Source organism: Podarcis melisellensis (genome assembly GCF_964234715.1).
Source record: "Podarcis melisellensis genome assembly, chromosome: 7".
Classification (NCBI taxonomy): domain Eukaryota; kingdom Metazoa; phylum Chordata; class Lepidosauria; order Squamata; family Lacertidae; genus Podarcis; species Podarcis melisellensis.
In genome coordinates, this window is record NC_138539.1 from 73,756,165 (window position 1) to 73,782,972 (window position 26,808).

General features: G+C 41.5%; 1 protein-coding gene across 6 annotated transcripts in view; it reads left to right on the forward strand.

Moving 5' to 3' along the window:
- CDH18 (cadherin 18) overlaps positions 1-26,808 on the forward strand; it is a 603,832-nt gene that overhangs the window by 494,305 nt on the left and 82,719 nt on the right. For all 6 annotated transcript variants that reach the window (XM_081918195.1, XM_081918191.1, XM_081918192.1 and 3 more), the window contains one exon: positions 7,644-7,763. In XM_081918195.1, the coding sequence (XP_081774321.1) occupies positions 7,644-7,763 (120 nt within the window). The remainder of the gene's footprint in view (positions 1-7,643; positions 7,764-26,808) is intronic.

The window sequence follows — 26,808 nt, forward strand, 5'->3', positions numbered from 1 at the left end:
GTGCTGAAAAAGCTTGATTATATTTGTGATGTTTATTTTATTTTGTATGTTGTATTATGGCGAATAGCTACCTTCAAACTAAGATTTGAAACTCTGTGAGGCTGGGTGTGGTAATAATGACATTTGAAAGGCTGACTACCAGATTTAAATTAAGATTTTTATTGATTTGTGCTTAATGCTGTTCTATTTTTTTTTAACAGCATTTGTTTTAATATATCTGTCTTCCCCATCATTGCTCTATTTTGTGATGATGTGAGAGTTTCAGCCTAAATTTGAATGGATTGTGGGGGGGAAAGTTCATAAGGGGGGGAAATGATTTAAATGCAATAGAACAATTGCAATAATGCATAATAAAACACAATGCAGTTTAGCATTGGCCATTCAACAACAGACAATTCACTTAAAATGTATCAAAAGTTTTAAATGAGCATAAAACATACCAATAGGTCAATTATCAATACCGTGGTACCTCGGGTTAAGTACTTAATTCGTTCCGGAGGTCCGTACTTAACCTGAAACTGTTCTTAACCTGAAGCACCACTTTAGGTAATGGGGCCTCCTGCTGCTGCCGTGCCACCGGAGCACAATTTCTGTTCTCATCCTGAAGCAAAGTTCTTAACCTGAAGCACTGTTTCTGGGTTAGCGGAGTCTGTAACCTGAAGTGTATGTAACCTGAAACGTATGTAACCCGAGGTACCACTGTATCCAATATTAATATCATCAACAGTATGCTCACTTGAATCAATCCAGTTCCTATTAAGAGACCTAATAATATGATAGCTCACGCACATCGGGCTGGCAGCAAAAGGTTAAAATTAACAAAATTACCTTAAGCAGAAGCCTCCATTAGGTGTACTATCACTACATATAAACTACATACAAACTCCTTCTTTGCAGTCAGTCCCTTAGAAGTGCTCATTGAGTTTCCTTTAGTGTTCACCTTAGATCCCTTGCAACAGATCATATGACCAATGTTCTATTTCACTTTTAAAATTTGATAAAGTTTGATAGGGTTTTTTTGGGGGGGAGGGTGTCAGATGGGTGCCTTCTGTGATTGGGTAGAAGTGCTTGATGTCTGATTTTGCACATTTCATAGAGCTTGAATCTGAAACTTTTTTTCTGTGCAGCTTTGTATCTGAAACTTGTTTTCTGTGTGGTTGAAGTGAGGTATGTATGCACAGATGAAAGCGGCATATTTTCTCTCTGAAAATCTGCTAATATAATTCATAGATAATGGATTCAAAAATGGAAATGTGGCTATTGGGCTGTAATAAGAAAACATTATGGTTTAAAATAATCTGCAGTCTCTTTAATATTTTGCTTTTTAGTTAGTTAAAGGGACTATAGGCATAAGATCCACACACAATATACTTATTTATTTTTAATTATATTCCCCCTCCATTACATACACATTCAAAACTAAAAGGAACAGAGTAGCCCCCCCCAAAAAAAAAATATGAAGGGGGAATCTGTAGATTTCTAGAATGCAAACTCATGATTTTTATGCAATTATCTCGCAACTTGATTCCATGCACTATTTATTGTTTTGTTGACAATATTCACTGTCTGCATAAAACAAGATTAAAGTTGTATCGTGTTGATGACTCCTTTAAACCAAAAGAGAGGGAAGGAGGGAGGGAGGCAGAGAAAAAAACAGCCTTATGTGGGTAGTCAGATGTTTGGAGATTTCATATAGCTCTGTCTTTTTTTTCTTTTTTCACTCCTTAGAGTGTTAAGGGAGTGTTGCCTGTTCAACGTTGATCCATTTGAGAATTTAACAGTGCACCAAAAGGATGGCAAGTCATGCATACAAATTTGCATTCTCAGCAGACATTTGCCTTTTTTATTTTATTAAACTGCCTCATTAAACATTAAAGATTTGTCTGCAGAGACGCAGATTGAAGTCTTTCCTTTTCAGCTTCTCATTGGCATATAACTTGCAAAATTCCAACGCTAAAGCAGTGGTGAGAAAGAACTAGTATAAAGCTATGGGTGTTTTCGACATCAACATAATCTGAAAGAAATAGGTAGGAATGGACAAACCAATCTATTTCTGCTCCACGTCACATTTCATATATTCACCCTTAATTATGTTCTGTCCTATTTCTGAATTAATCTGCAGTTAAGAAGAGAAATAGGCACACCATTTTGCATTTAAATATGCATGTGGACATGTATACTTTCTCAAAATATACATTGGAACATTGGGGAACCGCAAAAGCTGGTGGGTGACAAAAGTCCAACATGCACATTAGTCTAGGTCAGGGGTCAGCAAACGTTTTCAGCAGAGGGCCGGTCCACTGTCCCTCAGACCTTGTGGGGGGGCCGGACTATACTTTTTGGGGAAAAAGATGAACAAATTCCTATGCCCCACAAAAAACCAGAGATGCATTTTAAATAAAAGCACACATTCTACTCATGTAAAAACACCAGACAGGCCCCACAAATAACCCAGAGATACATTTTAAATAAAAGGACATATTCTATTCATGTAAAAACACACTGATTCCCAGACCGCACGTGGGCTGGATTTAGATGGCAATTGGACCAGATCTGGGCCCCGGGCCTTAGTTTGCCTACCCATGGTCTAGGAGGAACAGATCAGGTCAGTTCTTATTGGAATTTGTGAAAATTGCATTACTCAAGCAACCCTAGAAATTGACTAGGGCAGGAGGAAAACATGGGACTGATTTTAAATTTGTTTCATGGAATACTGTTCTTTTTTGCGGAGAACACAGTATCAAGGCTTCCACCATGCTGGGTGCCTAGCAGTCCGCAAAGCTACTACACAACAATCACTGGCCTCCACGCTTCCCATTGAGGCATGAAGAGGACCAGCCTCTGTGTGCTGTATCTAGTCCTTCCTAGAATAAGAGAGACAACAAGCATTATGGGGAATGTCGTATGTACCATTTGCCGCCTCTTGAAAGGAGACTGGTAACTGTGAAGCTACTTAGATGTGGCACAAGATAGAAGGAGAGACTAGGACAGGCTTTCTCCTCCGTGTCCATTATTCTTGAATACTGCTTTACTCTCCCATATACAGAGCTTCCACACCCTGTATTTTGCTAACAGAGTGAATTATTGCCAGGTCTTATGTTTTAAGCCCCAGATCATCCTAGAAATACATTGGGCATGCTTCCCACTCCCCCAGGTGAACATTTGCAGGGCAACTCCTGCACAGGTTTGGTTTCATCTTAAGGAGATCACTGGAGATTAAATGTGTTCATGTAATAAATTGGGCATAGCTAGAGAAAGATAGCATAGCACTCCTGAAAGGAGAATATCCACTGTCTCAGCAGAGCTCAGAGAGAGATGCCAAAAAGTGCTTTCCTGAGGGCAAAACTAGCTTTCTTTCTTTCTTTCTTTCTTTCTTTCTTTCTTTCTTTCTTTCTTTCTTTCTTTCTTTCTTTCTTTCTTTCTTTCTTTCTTTCTTTCTTTCTTTCTTTCTTTTTTCATGTTTGTTGCTGCTCCAAAATGCTCCTGATCTTCTTGTTCGCACAAAGTATATTCAACCATCACTTTTCATATTATTCTTTCTCAAATCTCCTCTTGCCTCCTTGAGGTGTCTCAAGCAATTGTGCACTATTTATTTATAATTTTATTAACAATAGATGTGGCCGGCAACACTGCCATTCTGGGTTCATTAACCACTTTCTGTACAAACTGAGACTCCTACACAGCAATAATATCACCATGCCAATATCAGTTAGTAGTAAAGAGCAGTAAATAGCTGTTGTTGTTGTTGTTGTTTAGTCGTTTAGTCGTGTCCGTCTCTTTGTGACCCCATGGACCTGAGCACGCCAGGCACTCCTGTCTTCCACTGCCTCTTGCAGTTTGGTCAAGCTCATGTTCGTAGCTTCGAGAACACTGTCCAACCATCTTGTCCTCTGTCGTCCCCTTCTCCTTGTGCCCTCAATCTTTCCCAACATCAGGGTCTTTTCCAGGGAGTCTTCTCATACTTATTTTAATCCCAGTCAATCCACACATACCTTGCCATGGACAAAGTTTGCTTGCATTTCACGTTTAGCTCCAAAACAGTCCTGAGCCCTCTGATGGAGCCTTCAGCCTTGGGCCTCTCTTTTCTAAGAATTAAGTATGGAGTTCATATTACCCAATCTTCAGTTTCTAAAAAGCACATAGGGGATTAATTTGGAGTGTTAATTGTACACTGAATAATTTAAGCCTCTGTGCATACAGGGAGAAAAGAACTGATTTTAAAAGATGTACCACAAGGCTACCAAATATTAGAGATGTGTGAAGTCTTTCAGAGGATTTCAGGGGAAATTTCAAGATGCATTTGGGCAGTTGTGTTCAGTCCCTACTATCCCTGCCATCCGACTCAAAATTCTGCTTCCTTAGAAGGGCTAAGAAACTGCCCAGTGACAATATGTTCAGGAAAGCAGAGGAGCTGATGTTCAGCAAGGGATTCCACACTTACTTCAACCTACTGCTCCCAAGTAAAAGGTGCTTAGAGCTGTAATGATTTTACAAGAGGGATGAATTTATGTTGTTGTATTGTTGGGTTGTAAAGCCATACCTTGGTTGTCGAACAGTTTAATTCTTGAACGTTTTGGCTCCCGAACACCACAAATTTGGAAGTGACTGTTCCGGTTTGCGGACTACTTTTGGAAGCTGAACGTTTGACGGGGCTTCCGATTGGCTTCAGGAGCTTCCTGCAGCCAATCAGAAGCCATACTTTGGTTTCCGAAAGTTTTGGAAGTCGAACGGAGTTCTGGAATGGTTTCCGTTCGACTTCCAAGGTGTGATTGTATATGTAAGAAAGGGGAACCATACTGGGGTAAAGGCATCCTCTTTTGTTTGTCCCTGTGTTAGTTTCAATTTGTTGGTTAGGTTTTCTAGTAGGGCTGTTTCCCATACACTGGTCCACGTTTACTCCTGACAGGTCTCTCCAGTGTCTAGTTCAGATGCTCCTGGCTGCTGAGATTAGGCGGCTTATGAGTTCTTTGTAGTGTGAGTGTGTGTTGTTGTCTTGGAATGTATTCAATAGGGCTAGTTCTACACATACACTAAGCAAAAGAATGAAAAATTACTACCCCATTCTTTCTCCCCACCCCTCTCTCCCCCACAACCTCACAATGTCTATGACAGCAGTGTCTCACACTGAATGTAACTATGAAAACAGAGACGTTGTATGTAGCCTTGTTAATTATGAAAATTCTTTAATGAACGCACACATAAAACAAGGATGAGGAACCTGTGGGCTTTCAGATTTTGGATTACAACTCATATATTCCTGACCATTGCCCATGCAAGCTGACAGTGGTGTGAGTTCAACAACTTCTGGAGGGCCACAGATAATTTATTCCTGCTTTACAATGTAATGACCAATCTCAGCTACATATTAAAATCTTGAATTTCTCTGATCAGCACTCACTTGCTTCCTTTGAGACATTTAAAAATAGCTTCTCTGTGTGAACCAGGCCAGGTCAACTGCAAAGCAGGTACAACTTTTGTAACCATCTTCCTGCTTTGCTTTGTTATATTTCTCCTGTGAAGGGAGAAGAGAGATCCCGGACTATCCCTGAAGGACACTGGACTCAACCACCACTGATTTGCAACTGTTGGCCTTGACACCAAACTTATTGGTGGGGTGGGGAGTTAAAGGGGGGAAATGGTTGGTTCAATGTGAATGATTTTTGGATCAGAGGGAGGTTGAGGTTTTGTTCACTTTTGTTTATGTTTTTAACTATTGGGTCAGAGTATTGCTTTATTATTTGAGTCTTTTAATGGAGGTTAAGTTATATGAAATATTAATGTATCATATGATTTCCCCGACTCCCCCCCCCCCCTGGTAATATGTCTTCTTCTTTGGCGATCACTCGTAGCAGAGTATGATTGTCTTCCATAAACACGGTTTTAACAATGAGTGCGTAAGTGACTGTGGAGGCCAATTCTGGATCCACATGTCCTTCCACAGTGGGGACATTGGTTTCCGGGCCGGAGCTGATCACGGTGTGGATCTGCCAAGCGTGCCTTCCTCCTAGCACATTTCTCCCTTGCGTCCTGAGTTCAAGTGTCTTCAAAGCCCATAACACCTTTGGTATAGGCTGTTCGCAGGCCAGTGTTTCCCAGTCGACAGTGTTTATATTACATTCTCTCTCTCTCTCTCTCTCTCTCTCTCTCTCTCTCTGTGTGTGTGATACACACACAGAGATAGATGTACACACACACACACACACACACACACACACTGCATTTTCTGAATCTAACGGGAAAAGAAACAACAAAAAAATTTTTTTTAAGTTTCTTCTCTAGCTTGGTGAATTGTCAGTTCCATTGCTACCCCCAATGGCGGCCTCATTTCCTGTCACAGTGTTTCCTGAGTCTCAGATGGAAGTGAGTGTTTAATGTAGTAATGAAGTAGGAGTTGGAATCTATCATGGTGATTGGTCAGTTTGATTGTTACCACCTTCGATGGTGGCTTCATTTCCTTTCCCGGTGATTTTCTTGAATCAAAATGAAGGTACCCCTAAACATTTTAGGGGGAAAAGGACTGCATATATGTTTGTGTGTGTGTGTGTGTGTGTGTGTGTGTGTGAGAGAGAGAGAGAGAGAGAGAGCACAGAGAGACATACATACAGTGTATATATATGCTGTAAGTTGCTTGGAGACTTTTGGGTAACAAGTGACTAATAAGTCTGATAAATGAAATGTAATTACCTCTCCAGACAATGAGATGTTTCTAATCTGTCCTAAATACACTTTCTCTGAAGTAGCTTCTCTTGATTTTGATGTAATTAACTTTCATTTGAACATTCTTAAGATTGCAACCTCATTTTAATTTCCAGTTTATGAGTCAGGTGTCATTTGTATGTGAAAAGCGCCCTTTTTTCGAGTAACTACAGGGAGCTAACTGTGGGCAGCAGGATGCATGCAAGTTTTTAAGCTTGTCTAAAGTGACTTTTCTAGAGCTTCTGTTTGGAAACAATTGTGTGTGTTTCAGTATTAATGCATATATTTTAAAATAAGCACAACCCAACCATATCAGCTGGGATCCTTCTAGTCATGGTACAAAGTTACAGCCCATAACATGAATACTAAGTTCCAAGGGATACCACTTTCAAAGCCCTACAGAGCATAGATGCCAATGAGAAGCCTATGCCAGGTTTGCAATATCAATCTTCTACAGAAATCCACTAAGTTGAGCTCCTGAGCACTTTATTATCAAGAAAGCCAGTAGTCTAACAAGAAAGAGTTATTGGGCAGGATCTAGTTGTCTTTATGGACGCGGGTGGCACTGTGGTCTAAACCACTGAGCCTAGGGCTTGCCAATCAGAAGGCTGGTGGTTCGAATCCCTGCGACGGGGTGAGCTCCCATTGCTTGGTCCCAGCTCCTGCCAACCTAGCAGTTCGAAAGCACGCCAGTGCAAGTAAATAAATAGGTACCACTCCAGTGGGAAGATAAACGGCATTTCCGTGCGCTGCTCTGGTTTCACCAGAAACGGCTTAGTCATGCTGGCCACATGACCCCAGAGTTGTTCATGACTGGACTTAACTGTCAGGGGTCCTTTACCTTTAGTTGTCTTGAGGGAAATGTTAGAAAGGGCGCTGCTAAAAAGCAGATATTCATTGGAATGTTGATATATGTCAGCTAAATTATGTTTTCTTGGATATCATAGGTACCTCAGTCCTTCAGGTGACAGCTACAGATGCTGATGACCCCACCTATGGAAACAGCGCTCGGGTCGTGTACAGTATTCTTCAGGGACAGCCATATTTCTCTGTTGACCCTAAAACAGGTTAGTACACCCATTCCACTGTGAGTGACATATCTACAGGCATATTTTAGGAGGTTCTCTCCTCCCCATATTCAGTTAAAAGGCATAAACAATATGTACTGTTACGTTATTATCACTATTAATACAAATATACCATGCCCGTCTGAAAAACTACAGAAAGGTGGCTTACACAAAATGGATACAATACAAAAAAGATTTCAGACTTCAGCTTAAAAACAATCTAAGAAGAAAAACCGAAAGCAGTTAAAAAGAAAGTTGTCAAACAAATGCCACGGAAAATCTCAATGCACGACATGAGCACAATAGCACTATAGGCAGTTGCAGTTACTGTAACTTACTGTTATTTGTTAGTGTGGCTATTGCTTTAAGTAGCTTTTTCATGGTCATTAATGGTGCTACTGTTTTAAGAAAATGTCTAGGTACTTACTCTGGTTCCCATCCCTGCATGAATAACCAGAGGCAATTCTCCTTCCCACATTTTCCTCGGATGACCCACAGGCAAGGGCGGAGGAAGGGAGTGCAGTGGCTGTGGTCCACCCTGGATGTCACCACTGGGGGGGTGACACAATGCCAGGTGGCACTCACTGCGTGTCCTGTAGCATGCCAGAGCCACCTGCAATAGACACGGTGGCTTGGGTGTGTACAGGCTCCACACTGCCCAAACGGTCTGGCCGCTGCCTCCCCCCCCCCCCAGCTGTAGGGCAGCTGAATGGGGGGGGGAGGAAGGCAGACTCCAGAGGCCCCACAGTGTGCCCCGCCCTTATGGGCGGCCCGCCCCGCCCATGGGTGCACCACCCCACTCGCTCAAGCGGCTTCCTCCACCACTGCCCACAGCTTTGTTTAGAAAATCTCTTCCCTCTTTTTGAGGTTCACTTTCCCTCAGACAACTTCCAGGCATTTCTGATGTCTTCACCAGACGTGTTCAATCTGGCCAAGAACTCATTGTTTCCTCCTGTCAACTGACACCTGCTGTCTCATTGGCCTTCACTTCTCCCCTTCCTCCTCAAATGCTGCTGGAGTCTTCAACATCTATCTCATAGATCTTCTATGACTTCAGCTTCCAGGTTGACTCAACACCTCCAGATTCTCTCTCTAGGTTCTTCTCAAATCCCTCACTAAATCTCTTCATGGTCCACCAAGGACTGCACCAAACAGTGCTGTGCCTGGCCTTATATTCCCTTCAGGCCAATCAACTGCTTTCTGATGGACCAATTGGTTTCTGATGGACCAATAAGTTTGAATGGAATGTTCATTAAATGACCAATCATAAAGTGACCCTTTGGATAATTCTGCATGTACATAAATGGAGAAGTATCACAGGTACATTGATATCTCCTTAGCAACAGAGAGCAGCTGTGACCGTTGAACTGCCACTTGGCATACTGTTGGAGAACTCCTGTATTGTCTATGTCTTCTCTGGCTCTAGCCTGGAGTGAAAGAGAAGGCTTTTCTTATTCAGTTAACGATTTGCCTCTGCCTCTCAGATAGTGTTTACATCACAACAAAGTTCTTATGTTTAAAATTTGCCTCATAAAAAACATGGTTTGTCTACAGTGGTGTATTTTAGCTTTGTTTTTGAGCATCCTTCTGAATTTGATCGCTTGCTTATTGTCAACTGAATTTATGAAAACAAGTCTTTTGAACTACTTGAATTTTAAGCAGTGTTGTTATAATATAAATGTTGATCCTCTGTCCATGTGAAGAATATATTTCAGTTGTTGATGCATTATCCGTAGAAGTTTGCTTTCTGGTTCTTGGAGAGTATCTTTTTTTGTGCCTATATATTTTCTGTAAGGTGATTAACATCCAACTCCTTACATCCATAGGGGCTTCCACTTTCATTCTATAAAGAGAGATATTCCTAGTATGCTTGGAGATTGCCCCTTATATGAACAGAGAATTCTCTTGCCGCTCATAGAGCATTCTGTATATATCACAGGTGCTAAAGGACAATATTTATACTCTTGGCCTAAGAGTTCACCAGTTGCCATCTACAGTAATGGAAAAGCATTGTATAGCATTACCTATGATCTGCAGCATAATGTTTAGGGTGTGATCTGTTTCTTGTTCTGCTTGTTCTGTCCCACGTATGCTGAAATTGGAGTTAAATCTATAAGGTTGTTTCCAAAGCATCTGTGCTGAATGTGAATGATCTTGCACTTTTCGAATGTAAAAACACACAGTCGGGTTTTTTAATGTTCTTCCTGTGGAATGCTGGATTCAAGGTCTGTGTTGATAGACACCTGGGCTTGATACCTTTAAACATTTGAAGGGGATGTTTCTCAGTGTTTGTTTGTTTGTTTGTTTGTTTGTTTGTTTGTGCAAGTAATTGGAGAGCTACTGCTAATGAACATAAATGCTGCTAATATTTCCTAGCACCAAGAGCCACTCCTAAGGACAGTTTGGTAGCCACTGGGTCCTTCCTGGTTTTTATTATTATTATTATTTATGACAAACAAAGGTGGTCTTATCCATTGCTTCCCGACCTATTTTTTTACGCCCACATGAGGACACTGAAGGTAATGAGTGAATAGACAAAAATGTACAGAAAGGATATGCTGAGCAGAAGTGCTCAGTAAGAGAACAAAAATTGGTTGCATTTTATTGTAACTTTTATTCTTCATGTGCTCCTGAAAACTGGTTACTTTTCTATGCTGTGTGCTATGAAAAATCCAATAAAGTATATCACCTTTAGTGTATCATCTTTGTGCTTCTCAACTTGGGTTCTTTAGGCCCAACTCTGCCTCTTAAGGGGACGCAGGTGGCGCTGTGGGTTAAAGCCTCAGCGCCTAGGACTTGCCGATCGAAAGGTCGGCGGTTCGAATCCCTGCGGCGGGGTGCGCTCCCGTCATTCGGTCCCAGCGCCTGCCAACCTAGCAGTTCGAAAGCACCTCCGGGTGCAAGTAGATAAATAGGGACCGCTTACCAGCGGGAAGGTAAACGGCGTTTCCGTGTGCGGCTCTGGCTCGCCAGAGCAGCGATGTCACGCTGGCCATGTGACCCGGAAGTGTCTCCAGACAGCGCTGGCCCCTGGCCTCTTAAGTGAGATGGGCGCACAACCCCAGAGTCTGTCAAGACTGGCCCGTACGGGCAGGGGTACCTTTACCTTTTACTGCCTCTTAAATTTGGGGGCTATGTTTCCGTTTTCTGTGAAGTCTAAGGAAAACTATTGTATGCGATCTTTTTGAAATGAGTTTTTTAAAATGTCACAGTTGTGTTTGGAAAATTGTTGTTTCTATGAGTGTTAGAATATTGCAATTACATTTCTGAGAAGTACATTTCCATATTGTATAGTGAAGGAACTTAAAGCATTAATCAAGGGCCCTCATGACTTATTTAGAGGGAGAGTTCTCTCTCCTTGAGATCAGTATAGTCTTTCTTTGAACACCAGAAACTTGCCTGCTGTTTGATTATTGACATTTTACACTGTTTAAAATGCCATATTCTTCTTTTCACTCTCAAATGTGAAATTGTATCTTCAAAATTACACTAGGCTTACAGCTCCATTAGTCACTAAAATATTGCTGTTCAGCAAAAAAATGAATGGAACTGTTATTTTTGATGGGGAAAATGAATGGTTTTGAAATTATATATGGCAAACACATTCAACACCATGTTCCAGTAAAACGATTCTTTGGGCATGTTTGGGCATGAAGTAAAATGGCACTGTATTGATGGGTGTTTGTTCTCATTGATAGAGAAATGTGTCACATATAAACTTTGTGCTGTCCTCTGTATTATTTTACTTTATATTTACTTTTCTTTTGGTAATACTGATTCATAAGATGAACAAACTGAGTCATACCTGTTGGGGTGGAAAAATAAGGAATGCACAAATGAATCATTTGAACATAAAAAATACAAACTATGATGGGAGCAGAGACATGCTTTAAGTATGCAAAACTATCCCTCCAGCTTCATTTTCCACTCAGCCCATTGTTGTCAAATTGCATTTTTTTCACTTTCGGTTTTAGAGAGAAAAAAATCCAAATCACTCATAGATTTTGGATTACATTTTTGGAAGTACATGCAGATAAGTATATTTGCATGTTTTATTCATATAGCCACGGTTACTTTAGCATTGTGCTCTTTCTACCCTTCCTCACTTGCTCCACTTCTCATTGTCTTTTTGATAGCCTCCTCAGATATTCACTGTTTTGGTCCAAGGGCTCTGGGCAGAAATTTTTAAGACTTCTGGCAGCTGCTGCAGTACCTGAGTTAGCTTAGAAAGTCAAAGCCCCAAGAAAGAAAGGAAACGATTATTTCCTCTGAAACAAATTTAAGAGTTGGAGCATATGTTGCATGCAACATGCAATTTGCATTTGAGAAAAATCAATAATTGTACTGAAAAAGCACTTTGTTTTTAGATGATGTGTTGGCCATGACTTGCTGTGAAGAAGCAGCAGGTTAGAGCATGTTGATGAATTGCTCCCATTTTACTCAACTCACCTTCAAGCCTGGAGTAACAAACCACAAGGCTTGGCTTAACATGATGTGTTAGAATCAAACTGTTATATGTATTCAGTGGTCTGTGTTTGCCTGAGCTTGAGTCTGGACTAAGGATTGTGAGCTCCTTTGTTCTGTGATTCGATACATGATATCCAATCACAGAACATTTCAGGATTTGGGCCTCTGCCATTGGCCCTTAAACTCTGAGTCATGATTCGCAGCTTAGAAGTTTAGATAGCCAATCACGTTTGGAGTGGGAGTGGCCCAGACCTTCAGAAATGTATATAAGCAGTTGCTTTGCACCTGTCGTCTAGTTCTGTTAGTTCAATGAAGGTTCTTGCTGTTATCGTTGTGTCGTCCCTCGTGGGAACCCACCTACACTTCACAAACCATGAGTGCTGGTTTGTACATTAAAGTAAATCAAGCCTCATGATTTGTTTCTCCCAACTTGAGGAAGGGCAGACCTAAACAAAATAAAAGATGCTCATGGTTTATGGCAGGGGGAACCAACTTCCAAGAGTCTGCAATCTACTCCCAGTATTAAAAAAAATGCCCTGATTATGGCTTGCCATAACATACAAAGACAAGTGTTGGCATACTTGGCATAAAAGGGACATTTTCTTCTCTCACACATATGAGGGAAGGCCTCTTCTCAAATGATTCTAGTTACAGGTAGGTAGCCGTGTTGATCTGCCATAGTTGAAACAAAAAAATAAAATTCCTTCAGATCTGAAGAAGTTGTGCATGCACAAGACAGCTCATACAAATAATAATCATAGTTGGTCTCTAAGGTGCTACTGGAAGGATTTTTTTTCTTTTGTTTCTCAAATGAAGTTTGCCTTCTGCAGTTTAAGGAAATATCTGTATAAAAATGAATAATCTTTTGTCAAGAATTGCTATCCAGTTAATCAAGAGCCCCTAACATGTTTTTTTACAGAGATGTCTACACACTTCATTTTTATAGGATTGACTTAAGGGATGTTGCCTGCATTCAGTCAGAATCTATGAGCTGTAGGTTACTTTGCCTCATTTCTTTCACAAAGTATTGAGTCAGTCCCAGTGCAGATATGTAGCAGAATCATCAGCTATCTAAGGAGACTTCTGCCAGTTGTATCTCTGCAGTCACAAGGCATACCCATGATGTTGACTTGTAGAAACTCAAGAGTCAGTCTCATTTTCCGGGGTTGGGGTGGAATTCTTGCTCCTTCATGCCTGTGAGTCTATATAGAGGTGGGATGGAATAACTGCTGAATAAAAATTCATAATATTGGGCTGTAAGAATGAGTCTTTGGTGTGTGTCAGAGTGAAGTGTTTTTTCAAGTGTTAATGCCGAAAAGACAAATTTGCTAACAAATCTTAGGGGGAGAATTTGAGCATGCAGTGAAAGAGACTATGCCTTGGAGATCTAATGTTCAATTACACCCTGAGCCATTTGCTGATAGCCTCTGCTGAGCAATCTGAAATGTATTATTATATGTGATTGATTTCTACTTTGCTCTGCTAAGAAGAGGTCACATTAGAGAATCAAAGCTCATCTTCTTGGTCAAGCCTTGCTTTATTGCAGACATATGTTTCAAACAGAGCGTTTGACTTGGCTTAAACTAAAATTTACTGGCAAGTCTGCCAAGGATTATTTCATGGTTTTTCTATAAATATCAAGTTCTTTCACTAAAGAGACTTTTTTGGGGGGAGGGAACTCCCCCCTTTGCAATTTTTGTCATTAAAAATGCAATAAGTCTCTTCCATTTTATTTATACAGCAGTCAAAGCATTCTGTTTGTTGCAAGGAATTCTTCAGAACATCTGGCTCAAAACAACCTCAAAACAGTGTTTCCAAAGTTTCTACTCTGCATTTTGAATTTTACTTTCTTCCTTCTTGGTTTTTATCTACCACCCACATGTATTGTAACTCCTGACAACCAGAGTTATCTTTGAGGCTTACCTAGAATAATATTTAGAAGCAAATGTGAAGGTGTTTCCTTGGTGAATCATCCAAGAAAATAGAAGGGAGGTAAAAAGTTTCAATAAGACTGGTAAATTTGGAGGAGGAAGGGGGCTCCCTATTTATTTCATCTCCGTCTTATGCGTATATCTGTTCAGAAGGAACACCTGTTGAGGATTGTAGCCTCAGCACTACCATAAGGCAAGTCTTATATTTAAGGGATTTAACCCCCACTTTTCAACAGATTCCCAGGTTTCCCTGCTCCTTCTTTTAATACTGTTTAAATTTCAGCAGGAAGTGGTGGGGTGCTAGTGTTCTTTGGGGAAAAATGTATTTGAGGGTGCATAGCAGCAAGAGCTGTGGTCTAAACCACTGAACCTAGGGCTTGCTGATTGGAAAGTCAGCGGTTCGAATCCCTGTGATGGGGTGAGCTCCCGTTGCTCAGTCCCTGCTCCTGCCAACCTAGCAGTTTGAAAGCACGTCAAAGTGCAAGTAGATAAATAGGTACCACTCCAGTGGGAAGGTAAACGGCGTTTCCGTGCACTGCTCTGGTTTCGCCAGAAGCGGCTTAGTCATGCTGGCCACATGACCGGGAAAAAACTGTCTGCAAACAAACGCTGGCTCCCTCGGCTAATAAAGCGAGATGAGTGCCGCAACCCCAGAGTCATTTGCGACTGGACTTAACTGTCAGGGGTCCTTTACTTTTAACAGCAGCAAGAGCAGGTTGCGGTTTTAACAATTTTAAAAAGAAGGGGGAGTGGGGGTGCATACAGATGTGGGAAATACTGCATTAATTTTCCTGATTGTAATGCTCATGCTATTACCCTGTTTTCTAACATTCACACTGCAGTAGCTGTTGGTTATGGCACTGCAGTTTTTCTCGACAGAAAGGCACAGTTCACTAAATTCCATTCACACCAGTGGGTGTGGTGTGAGACAGCAACAACGCATCAATGTCGCTATTCCCCTTCGCACACATGTATTTTTCTGTTTCTGCCAAAAAAAATGGAAAATGGCACGAAAGAACTGTATGCCAGTATACTGCCCCAATTTCTATCACCGTATTCCAGAGATTTTCTAGATTAATGAGGTTACAAATAGGTTTTTTTTCTTTTTCTTTCTGGAAGCAGTTAACACTGAAATAGTGCCAAACTTCCTATATATTTCTCTAGATTTCCGTAAGTGCCTTTTACACTATGTGAAAGCTCAAATATAGTGTGGAAATCAACAGTTAGGGAAACATCGGGGACATGAAGTAAACTGCTTCATAAATGCAGCCTAAGATTCATCTCCAGTTCCCTCTTCCACATATGCCAGTTTGGGGCCTAACTCTGCTGATTCCATATTTCAAAGGATGACTACTACCACCACCCAACTGAAAGAAGCTGCACTTCCCAAGGGTTCACTGCTGCATTGGCATAAAGTGATTTTTCTAAAGCAACTGCAGAGATTCCTGCTTTTAATGAGATTTAGTTCTTTTGTGGGAGCTCAGGAAGCTGCTGTCTTGTCATGACATTAGTGCAAATGTTCCTTAATCACACATATTAATTTTGTGAATGCTGATTATAGACTAATAAGCCTCCTTTATCCATCACTGAACTTTTGTTCTTACGTCTGTATGCGTTTAAAAAGTGGGACCACAATCTAGTTCAATATTCCATTTAAAAATATGTGGAGCTTTTAATTAAATGAATGTATTTTCTCCTCCGGGTGTATTATGAATAAAACCATAGTTTTGTAGGCCTCTGGAGAAGAGGAACTGATTTCCATCATTCCGTTTCCCCTAAAGTGCCTCTGCTGTGAATTTGGTAATGTAACGGGAGGCAAAATTCTGTATATTATGTCAGTTGAGATGTATGATTCTGGGATGAATTTGATAAGGCCTTAATCTGCATTTGTGGAATCCCTAGGCACTTTACAAAACCAGGATACTTGACTATCGCACTCCACCACACATAATTCATAAATTCACATTTAGAGTTTCCCAAATTCATCTCAACACTAGTGAAAATACTGCAACATAAGTCAAATTATCTTTTTCCACAATAGCATACTGTTATAAGGGCTTTCGGCGGGGAGGAATAGGCTGAATACCTGTCCCTCTTCTAATTCCTGGCTGCAATAGGTTAATGGGTCATTAAGGGAAACAAATGAGTAGCTCTATTCCAGAGGGCAAATGGGTGGACCCTCAACTCTCTGTTAGTTAGAAATACAAAACTCCAGAATTGAGAGCAGAGTTTGCTCTCATGTGAGCTAAAATCAGGCAGAAGGCCAGAAAGCAATTTTTGATTTCTGTCTGAATCAAAGGCTGTGGCTATGAAAGAAGCAAAACCTTCTTGGGAGTTGATGTGAACCCTTCCACCACAGGCCTGGGTAGTTTATATGTGTAAATATACCATATATCATAAGCTCCGTCATAGAGCTTCAGTATTCTGGTGACAATGTAGTGTGTATACACTCAGAGGATGACCTCCAAACCATCCTGAATATCTTCGTAGAAGTTTATGGAAAGCTTGGCCTATCACTCAATATCCAAAAAACCAAAGTGATGCACCAGCAAGCACAAAACAACCCCTGTGCAGTGCCACTTAATGGTGTAATGTTGGAAAGTGTCAACCGCTTCTCCTCCATGGGCAGTTATCTTTGTGCCAGGGCTAACATTGATGCTGAAATCTGACATCGCTTGAGCTCCGTGAGTGCAGCTTTCTCCCGATTGAAATGCAGGGTGTTTGAGAACCAGGACATTCTCAGGGAAACCAAAATGCTTGTTTACAAAGCTATTCTTACTACCAGCCTTACTGTATGCTTGTGAAACGTGGATCACTTATAAACGCCATCTCCAACTCCTCGAAAGATTCCATCAACGATGTTTCTGAAAAGTTTTAAACATCACTTGGGAAGACAGGTGAACTAATGTCAGTGTACTGGAGGAAGCAAAGATCACCAGTCTTGAAGCAACGATTCTTCACCATCATCTTTGTTGGACTGGTCATGTTGTTCAGATGCCTGATTATCATCTTCCAAAGCAACTACTCTATTCCAAACTTAAAAATTGAAAGCTTAATGCTGGCGGTCAACAAAAGAGATTTAAAGACTCTGTTGAAGCAAATCTTTAAAAATGTAGTATAAACACTGTCAACTAGGAAACACTGGCCTGCAAGCGCTCCAATCGGAGAACAGCTTTTACCAAAGGTGTCATGGACTTTGAAGAATCACGAACTCAGGGCAAAAAGGAGAAACCTAAGAGGAAGGCACGCTTGGCAAACCCTCACTGTGATCAACTCCTGCCCAGAAACCTATGTCCCCACTTTGGAAGGACGTGTGGATCCAGAATTGGCCTCCACCATCACTTACGGACTCACTGTTAAGACCATGTTCATGGAAGACAACCTTACTTGGCTACAAGAAGAAGAAGAAGAAGAAGAAGAAGAAGAAGAAGAAGAAGAAGAAGAAGAAGAAGAAGAAGAAGAAGAAGAAGAAGAAGAAGAAGATATAAATACACCAGTTTCCTCTGTGTTTCATTTCCAAAAGGAAACATGAACCCTGGAACATGGTACCTCTGGAATCTTACGCTGTTCGGAGATTGAGGTGGCATGCAGCAATATCTATGTCCTTTTCTAGGAAGATTTCATGATGAAAGTAAAATTTATAGTTGTCTTTGGAAATTTTCATGTCTTGCTAAAATGTGATTTTCATTACCAAACATCAACATCCATCTGGGGGCTGACTGCACATTCTTTAAGAGGGTGGGGCTTCCATTTCTTCTGCTTTCAGTGGAAGGTTTCCTATTCTGGACATTTGCAGTATGACCACATGGACATTTCTTCACACATTTTTGAAGCATTGAAAGACCCTGGGTGCTTGCCGATGGAAGGTTTCCTAAAAAGTACTTCAGACAAGACTTTCTAGATCTGCATTTCTGCTTTAGAAAGAACCTCTCTGACAGATCCCAAACAATAAGGAGGCCTTCCAGGAAGCTTGGGAGAGGAAATGGAAATCCTAACTGTGATTTTTTTTATTCCCAGGGGTTATTGGAGGACATTCCCTTCATTCCAGTGGTTGAGGTTACATCTGTTTATAGTGGCTTCTTCCAGTACCACCTGTGGTAATTAGCACACACACACCAGTTTCCTGGAACATTCTCTTCTGTAATTCTGTGATATTGTTATTTTCTTTGTGCCAACCTTGTCTATTTTAGCTTTACACAGTTAGAATTGCTCAATCTGAGTGGTGGGCCAGTGGAATGTTGTGGTCCTGCTTCATCACTGAATGCATATATCAAATATATATGCAAATATCTACATGGTGCCTAGGGAACAACTTGCACCTTAATATCAGCAAGACAAAGAAGATGGTGTTGGACTTTCGGAGGAAGAGAGGAGAACTAGCCCCACTGTACATGGGGAGGGCTGTGTGGAGAGAGTCTCTTCCTTTAAATCCCTAGGAGTTTATCTCAGTGAAGACCTTACTTGGAAAATCAATACAACCCAGGTGGTTAAGAAAGCCCAACAGAGACTCCCCTCAGACTATTGTGAAAGAACAATGTCAATCAACATTTGATGATCTTCTTCTACTGGTCCACAATAGAAAGTGTCCTTTCATACTGCATCACGATGTGGTACTCTGGTTTGACATCAACTGATAGGAAGTGCCTACAGAGGGTGGTGAATATAGCTCAAGATATTATGGGCCATCCCGTGAATCCACTGGATGAAATAGCGGAAGAACGTTGCCTCAGGAGAGTGAGGAAAATTCTCAGGGATGATTCACACCCTAGTCTTCACTTTCTTGATCCCCTGCCCTCAGGCAGAAGATATAGAAGCATGATTAGTCACACCAACAGGGTAAAGAACAGCTTCTATCCGTGGGCTGTTAGGCTGCTGAATTAAAAGATAACAACAGGGCAATTGACTTTCGGGTTTGGTGGGTGTGCGTCAGTAAATGAGGGGAATTAAGACTAAGAGCTGAGTGAGGGGTGCTCATGTAATCTCACTGTTGTACAAGTGAAAATAAATTATTTCAGTCATGGGGGCTGAGGCATCATCCTTGCTCAGCTTGCTGTTCTGGAGAATGGGATAGCTTCTCACCACCAGTAGGGAAAATGGACCCTGCCTACATGCCAAGAGGAGGCACCAGCCTAAGCAACAATAATGCCCTCCAGGAATCCCTGGGAATAGAAATTCATGGTAAGAATTTCATTTTTCTGAGTCCTATCTGACCCTGGAAATGCCAGACGTTGAATTCTGGATCTTTTCAATACAAATAATGTGATATATACCACTGAATTGCATCCCCTTCGCCTAAAAAGATAGGGAAGCAGGGAACATTCATCAAGATTTGGGTCAAACAAAAACAAACCATGTGCAGCGACACGCTCTCCCCACCCCACCCACCCCAGGCTACGATCCAGACGCATTTCCACACTTTGTTTGGCATTTTGCTAACACTGAAAGCAAGATGGGTTACAGCTGGTGAGACTGAAGGAGCACTAATGAACTGCGGGTGAGGGGCTTTCTTTACACTTCACTGGAAAGATTTTGATGAAACTGTAGGTTACCAGGTAGCATTGTCAAGGAAGGCTAGGCTGCAAGGCAGATGGATGCTTTGCTGCAAACTTTGAAGTTTGCAAGCATCCCTCAGGCAAACATGTTGCAGTAAGTACCTCCAGGGATGGCTCAAAGCAACAGTCACTGCTTACTTTAAAAATAATAATAGATCAGATAATAAGAATGGTGGTGCTTATTATTTAGTATGTACTTAAAATGCCTTACAAACTTTGACATCTCTGGTCCATTTTTGGGTACAGCTAGCACTAAGCTTCCCTCAAGATTTTAACAAGGTGAAAATTTCCAAAGGAGGCATGTAGTATTGATATTTTGCTGCCTCTTGGTTCCTACAAATTTCACAAGCATTCTTATGTTTTCTGTGTAATATTCAGTCTGTACAACAGATGATTTTATAAATTTAGGTTTTCTTGCTTCCCTAATATCCCTAGTAGGCTATTTTTACTGCTGTTGTCATCATTACACTTAAAGTGATATTTTTAACAGGATTCAGCTTTCTCAACTCCCTAATTTATCCAACTAACAAAGCAATCTCATATTCTTTAGGAGGATATATATATATATATACATTAAATGCCTCAAAGACTTACAGTTTTTGCATGTTTGTGCAGAAATACATTCTCCTATGCCGTTTGTGCAGAAATAAGTTGCACCCAGATCAGTTTATATTGAATATACTTGCAATCCCATTAGAAAATCTGGGTGTTGTTATAAATGCCATCTTGTCTGTTAGGGGATTCCTTGTCATTTCCTACTACTGCAATCTTTGAAGAAAGACATTTAGTTTGTTAGACTTCATGTAAATTTATCAAGGCGGAAAATATAACCGCTCTGAACCTCACTAACTACAGAAAGAATAAGGCCAGTGACAGTCCCTTTTTATTATCATTAATCTGTAAGATACAGCTGATACAATGGGGGTTTTTTTCTTGGAGATAGCTTTCAAGCGCTTGTTCTCAGTGTTAAATGGCAAAGACTGGTTACACGAAAGCCACTCTTCTCCTGTCTCTGTGAATTTGAGAAGCTGAAGTTCTAATGCATTTGAAATCAGTCCTGATGAAATGTTGTTAGCACCCCTGTGAAAAGGATGGCTGACCTTGGTCAAATTATCGTACTCAAGAGACGCGCAAGTGTTGAAAGTTGTAAGTGTTTCTGCAATCTGCTGTGTCAAGGGGTGATGCCTCCACAAAGAAAGTGAAATCCTACCTTCCTTCTCACCTACTTGGCTTTTCCTCTAAAGTTCCCAGAGTGGTTGTAGCTCAGTGAAGGGAGAATAGGGGTCTCATAGGAACTGTCAGCATCCTTAATAAACTACAGCTCCCAGAATTCTTTTGTGTGTGTTTTTTTTAAAGAGTCGTATAAAACTTCTTTAAATATATAGTGCAGATGTGGCCTAAGAACTGGCACTCCAATGGAAGGATTGAGATATATGGCGAATGCACAATTTGAACTGTATCTGATAGTGTGTTTGTGTGATTCATTTTACTGTGAACAGTTGCCAGGATCACTTGAGCCATGGTTGGGGCTTCACGGATTATACTGCTTAAAGGTAAAGGACCCCTGACAGTTAAGTCCAGTCACAGATGACTCTGGGGTTGCAGTGCTCATCTTGCTTTACAGGCCGAGGGAGCCGGCATTTGTCTGCAGACAGTTTTTATGGGTCATGTGGCCAGTATCACTAAGCCGCTTCTGGCGAAACCAGAGCAGCACATGGAAACACTGTTTATCTTCCCGCTGGAGCGGTACCTATTTATCTACTTGCACTTTTTGGTGTGCTTTCAACCTAGTCATTATATAAAATGTCTCCTCTGTCATTCAACCCATAACAGATGTAGCTTACAATGGAACAAAGACATATGTCTGCACGGTATACATGAGGGAAGCATACCTCGCCCTAATGCAGAGCATTTATGGAACATACACCACAAATGCATATTTAAAGACTGTGATATTAATGCAAAGGTATTACATAGAAGAGGAATTTCAGCACTTGAGCATTTTCCTCGGTGTGCAGCATGGGTCGAGAGGAGCAGGCAATATTTGCTATTTACCATTTAAGAAAACTGAGAGAAAAGTGTAGGAACGTATCTGGTTTTCTTTTAATTATGGAGGAAAGTATCATAGCTGTTTGGACAATGCAACAGCAAGGGCAGGAAATACTTTCTATCCACATGCAATTATGTGAGCCCATGTATAGGAATTTAAATAGCAAATCAGAAACAACATTCCGTACTTGGCAAGCAATGAGGAGCAAATTGCAGAGCAGCCATCCTAATAGGAATGCATGGATCAGTCTATTTTCAGCCAGTGTCAATTTTACATGTGTTCATTCATGATATAGTTCCATCTCATTTCCACATTAAAATATAGGTTGCTTGGGTTTTTTTTCCAATTAACCTCCCCCCACATGATTTATTTATCTTTATATATACACATTTGCACACATATTTCTGAATTTATTTCCTCGCAAAAGAAGCATTTATGAAAGTGTTTTATGAAAGTGGGACGCGGGTGGCGCTGTGGGTAAAACCTCAGTGCCTAGGACTTGCCGATCGTATGGTCGGCGGTTCGAATCCCCACGGCGGGATGAGCTCCCATCTTTCGGTCCCAGCTCCTGCCCACCTAGCAGTTCAAAAGCACCCCTAAGTGCAAGTAGATAAATAGGTACCGCTTTATAGCGGAAAGGTAAACGGCGTTTCCGTGCACTGCGCTGGTGCAGGCTCTCCAGAGCAGCTTCGTCATGCTGGCCACGTGACCCGGAAGTGTCTCCGGACAGCGCTGGCCCCCAGCCTCTTAAGTGAGATGGGTGCACAACCCTAGTGTCGGACATGACTGGCCCGTATGGGCATGGGTACCTTTACCTTTACCTTACACATTCCTAAACATACTTTATACAATATATGATTTCTAAAATCAGTAATGGTACTGTGTTTTTGAGTTGAGAATTGTGTTGCAAACCTGTAGAAGGCTGAATTCCCCCAGTGGTACCTACAGTGCATTCATAGCATGGGAGGGCACCTCCCTCTGCTCTGGCAGGCAGGGTCAAATCTTCAGATTAGTAAATTTCTCAAGCACTTACTTTACTACATAACTCAGATCAGTCCTAGTCCAAAGTTAAGGACTGCAAGAAGATCAAACCTATCCATTCTTAAGGAAATCAGCCCTGAGTGTTCACTGGAAGGACAAATCCTGAAGCTGAGGCTCCAATACTTTGGCCACCTCATGAGAAGAGAAGACTCCCTGGAAAAGACCCTGATGTTGGGAAAGATGGAGGGCACAAGGAAAAGGGGACGACAGAGGACGAGATGGTTGGGCAGTGTTCTCGATGCTACCAGCATGAGTTTGACCAAACTGCGGGAGGCAGTGGAAGACAGGAGTGCCTGGCGTGCTCTGGTCCATGGGGTCACGAAGAGTCGGACACAACTGAACGACTAAACAACAACAATTTCGTGGAACCTTTTAGTTCCCCGCCCCCCAAAAAAGCTCCCCTCCATTTTGCCATATTTTTATTTTATGTTTGTTCTTCTTTATTTTTATTTTTTGTGGGGGGTAAGCAGGGTTGAAAGGGTTTAACCCCTTCAAACTGGCAACTGTCCCTTTAAAGAAGGTGTTGCTTTTGCAGAAGGTCAGGCTATCTTTAACGTTAAACTTAAAGAGGGGTAAGGTATACCAGGTTTTTCTATTCTCTCTTCAAAGGCTGGCATCTAATACTTAGTTAAAGTAACATAAGGCAGCGAAAATATTTAGAATGGATTTTACCTTCTTAAGAAATAAATCTTAAGCTCCACAGTTGGTCAGAGGCTGCCAGAAGGTACTTGAGAATTTACTACTTTAACACCTCCAGAAAAGACTAAAAATCGATTGGACTTTTATTATAATTAGAGATAATGAACTAAATGGAATGGAATGAATTTTCAGGCCTTTTGTTACTAACTTCCTTGCTAATTTACACACTGTTTTAAATAAGCTATAAATGAACTTGAGTTATAGCCATGAATGCCAGCTAAAATAATGGACAAGCAAAACTATACATTCCATATTCACAGTGAGTTACTATTCAGCATTTTCTCCACAAGACTCACTTCCAATTAATTTCAAAAATTCAGGTGAAGCTGCATGGCCAATATTTTTTTTTCCTGCTGTAACTATTCAGGGCCTCCACAGGAATTTGTTCCCTAATAATCTTAGTCACAGGTCCAGCTGAAGAATGTTACCTTCCACAGTTTTTTCTGCCATTGTGGTTCATTATACCACCACTTCTGTTTCTTCTAATCTGTACAGCTTGCCTTTTCCTTCCACCTTTTGCCCTATTTCCACCTTTGCCCTGTCTGTCGCTTGTTTTCAATGCCGAGGTGCCACAATCCCTTCTCTAGCATCTTTTCTCCTCCTAAAACCTATCTACAAGCCACCTTCTTCTGGTGTCAGGCAGTGGAATAGTGTGTGGGGCCACATGGAACAAAATTTGTTAGGGTCACAAAATTTTCTGTGATCTTCTGGGTGACACAGACACTGTTAGACAGTTGAATGCACATGCGTCTTCTGTCTGTTTCCCTCCTTCCCTTCCTTCCCACCCAACCCCTCTGCAGAGCCCGGGCTCTGGCAAGCCATGCTACACCACTGGTGTCATAAACCCAGTTCATGCAAACATTGGCACAATTGTGGAGAAGTGGGTATGGCGCACTCCCCTCTGCCATCCACCTCTGGCATTATGTGGGATGAGCTCATCACTTCTGTGTACACTTTCTTCCTTCTATTTTTTTTTTTTTTGAGGGGAACGATTTTTCAAATTGGAACATCATTCATAAAGCCATATGGAGCAATGTATTCATTGTTCCTACAACAAGGCGTATGATAAGGGACTCCTTATTTTTAATTTTTAAAAAAGTTCTCTCCAAGTTTCTATTTGAAGAGAGATGCTCTCAATCAGGCATGTCCAACTCCCAAGAGACTGCAATCTACTCCCACTATATATTAGAAAATGGCAGTGATCTACCCATTGGAATGACCAAAGTTGTTAAGCTACTTTTGGGGAGTCAGAGTTCTGGAGCTCCCCCCCTTTATTGGGGAGATCAATCAGGATGACACAATCGACCAGGATTGACCAGGGATGCTCTGCGATCAACTGCTAGATCACAATCGACTGGTTGGACATGCCTGCTATAAATCACAGGTCAGCAACCTTCAGCTCACGGGTCAAATCAAGTCATTTTCTTCAAACCATTCACACATATGTGATGTCAGGTGCATAAGAGGTAGATGTGCAGTTGCTTTTCCTACAGAAAGTAGGATTGAACACTCCCCCACATCAGCTGGGAACTCTATCATGCACCCTCTGTACCTGCAGAAAGCAAATATTAACACACACCCTGATGTGTGTGGGGGGTTTCAGTCTTTCATGGTTCAGGTGCATGATGGAGTTGCCCACGAAAGTTCTCACTGAGTAATACAGTATATAAAAGAAGGAGCAATAATTCTGCTTTGGTGGAGATGCTGTTTCTGCTGCCTTCCTCTTTATCCCCACATGTAAATTGCCAGGTGCTTTGGGACGTGTGTGGCACTGTGGGTAAAACCTCAGTGCCTAGGGCTTGCCGATCGTAAGGTCGGCGGTTTGAATCCCCGCAGCTGGGTGAGCTCCCATCGTTCGGTCCCAGCTCCTGCCCACCTAGCAGTTCGAAAGCACCCCTAAGTGCAAGTAGATAAATAGGTACCGCTTTATAGCGGGAAGGTAAACGGAGTTTCCGTGTGCGGCGCTGGTGCTGGCTCGCCAGCTGCAGCTTTGTCACGCTGGCCAAGTGACCCGGAAGTGTCTTCGGACAGCGCTGGCTCCCAGCCTCTTAAATGAGATGAGCGCACAACCCTAGAGTCGGACACGACTGGCCCGTACGGGCAGGGGTACCTTTACCTTTACCTTGGGAAGAGAATCCAGGGTTGGAAAAGACAAGTTCATGAGATGTGAGGTCCCCTCCCCCCTGTGGCATCTCTTATTATAAGTGATTTATTATTATAACACCATGCTCACATGAAATCCTATGAAACATCTGAGATTTGTGTCCTGTGACTTTAACAGTCTATGTGTGAAAATTACCACATTTTTTGCCTTCAGAATTGTGTTTTCTTCCATTTCAGCATCTTATATTGTGGGCTTTCTAAGTATCACCGAACAGTAAAATATGGTTTTGAGTATCTTTCTAGTTTTTTCCCAATTCCTTGGCCAGTACCTTTTATGTGCATGATTTGTATTGTGCTTTCCCCTACTGCAGCTCACGAAACCTTCCCATGTTGAGTTTTAATTTCTTGTCTTTTCATTTATGTGATTTGAAAAGTTGGAAGAGTGTGTCGAACACGATATCTGAATGGGAAATACAGAAATGGAAATAGCCATTTGTTGGTTCCTTGTGGTATGAAAATGGCATTTAATTTGAGGCTAGTTTGTGCTATTGGGAGTTCTCCAGTGAATTGCATAATGTGCTGCATTTGCAGTTCTACGGGGATTATTCATTCATTCAAGAATATTTAATGTGATTCAGGTGCAAGTAGCTTTTGTGAAGATTGTTTTATCAGTGCATTCTGCTGATGCCAGAGAGGAGGTGGTGGTAGTGCTGTGTGTGTGTGTGTGTGTGTAGGACTATTCGGAACCCCACTGGGAAATTTCAGTCATTTGATTAAAACTTTTATTTGCTTCTGTCAAAATCCCTCTGCTGTCTTTCTTCCCCAAGCAGGAACATAGAAATCTCAGTTCCTACAAAATTTGGTGGTATTTCCAGAAAAGTCTTTAAACCAACTCTATGAACCAGAATCTTTATTCTCCTTTGCTTTTAGGCCTAATTGTAAAAGCTTGCTGTATCCTTTTCTTCTTTCTTTTCCTACTTTAGTGCATTAATTTTATCTACCATTGAGGAAAGCACAAAAATAGGATAGTGAACATTTGACATGAGTTGCTGTCAGGGATACCCAGAGAGTGGGTGGAGGAGGCAGGGGACTAGGGGAGTGGTCTGTTGGGATACTGCCAGGGAGACAAAGGCCATCATGCCCCCACGCCGTCTCCGGACGATCCATCGATCTCCCGTAGAAATGCAGTATCAGTCAATGAG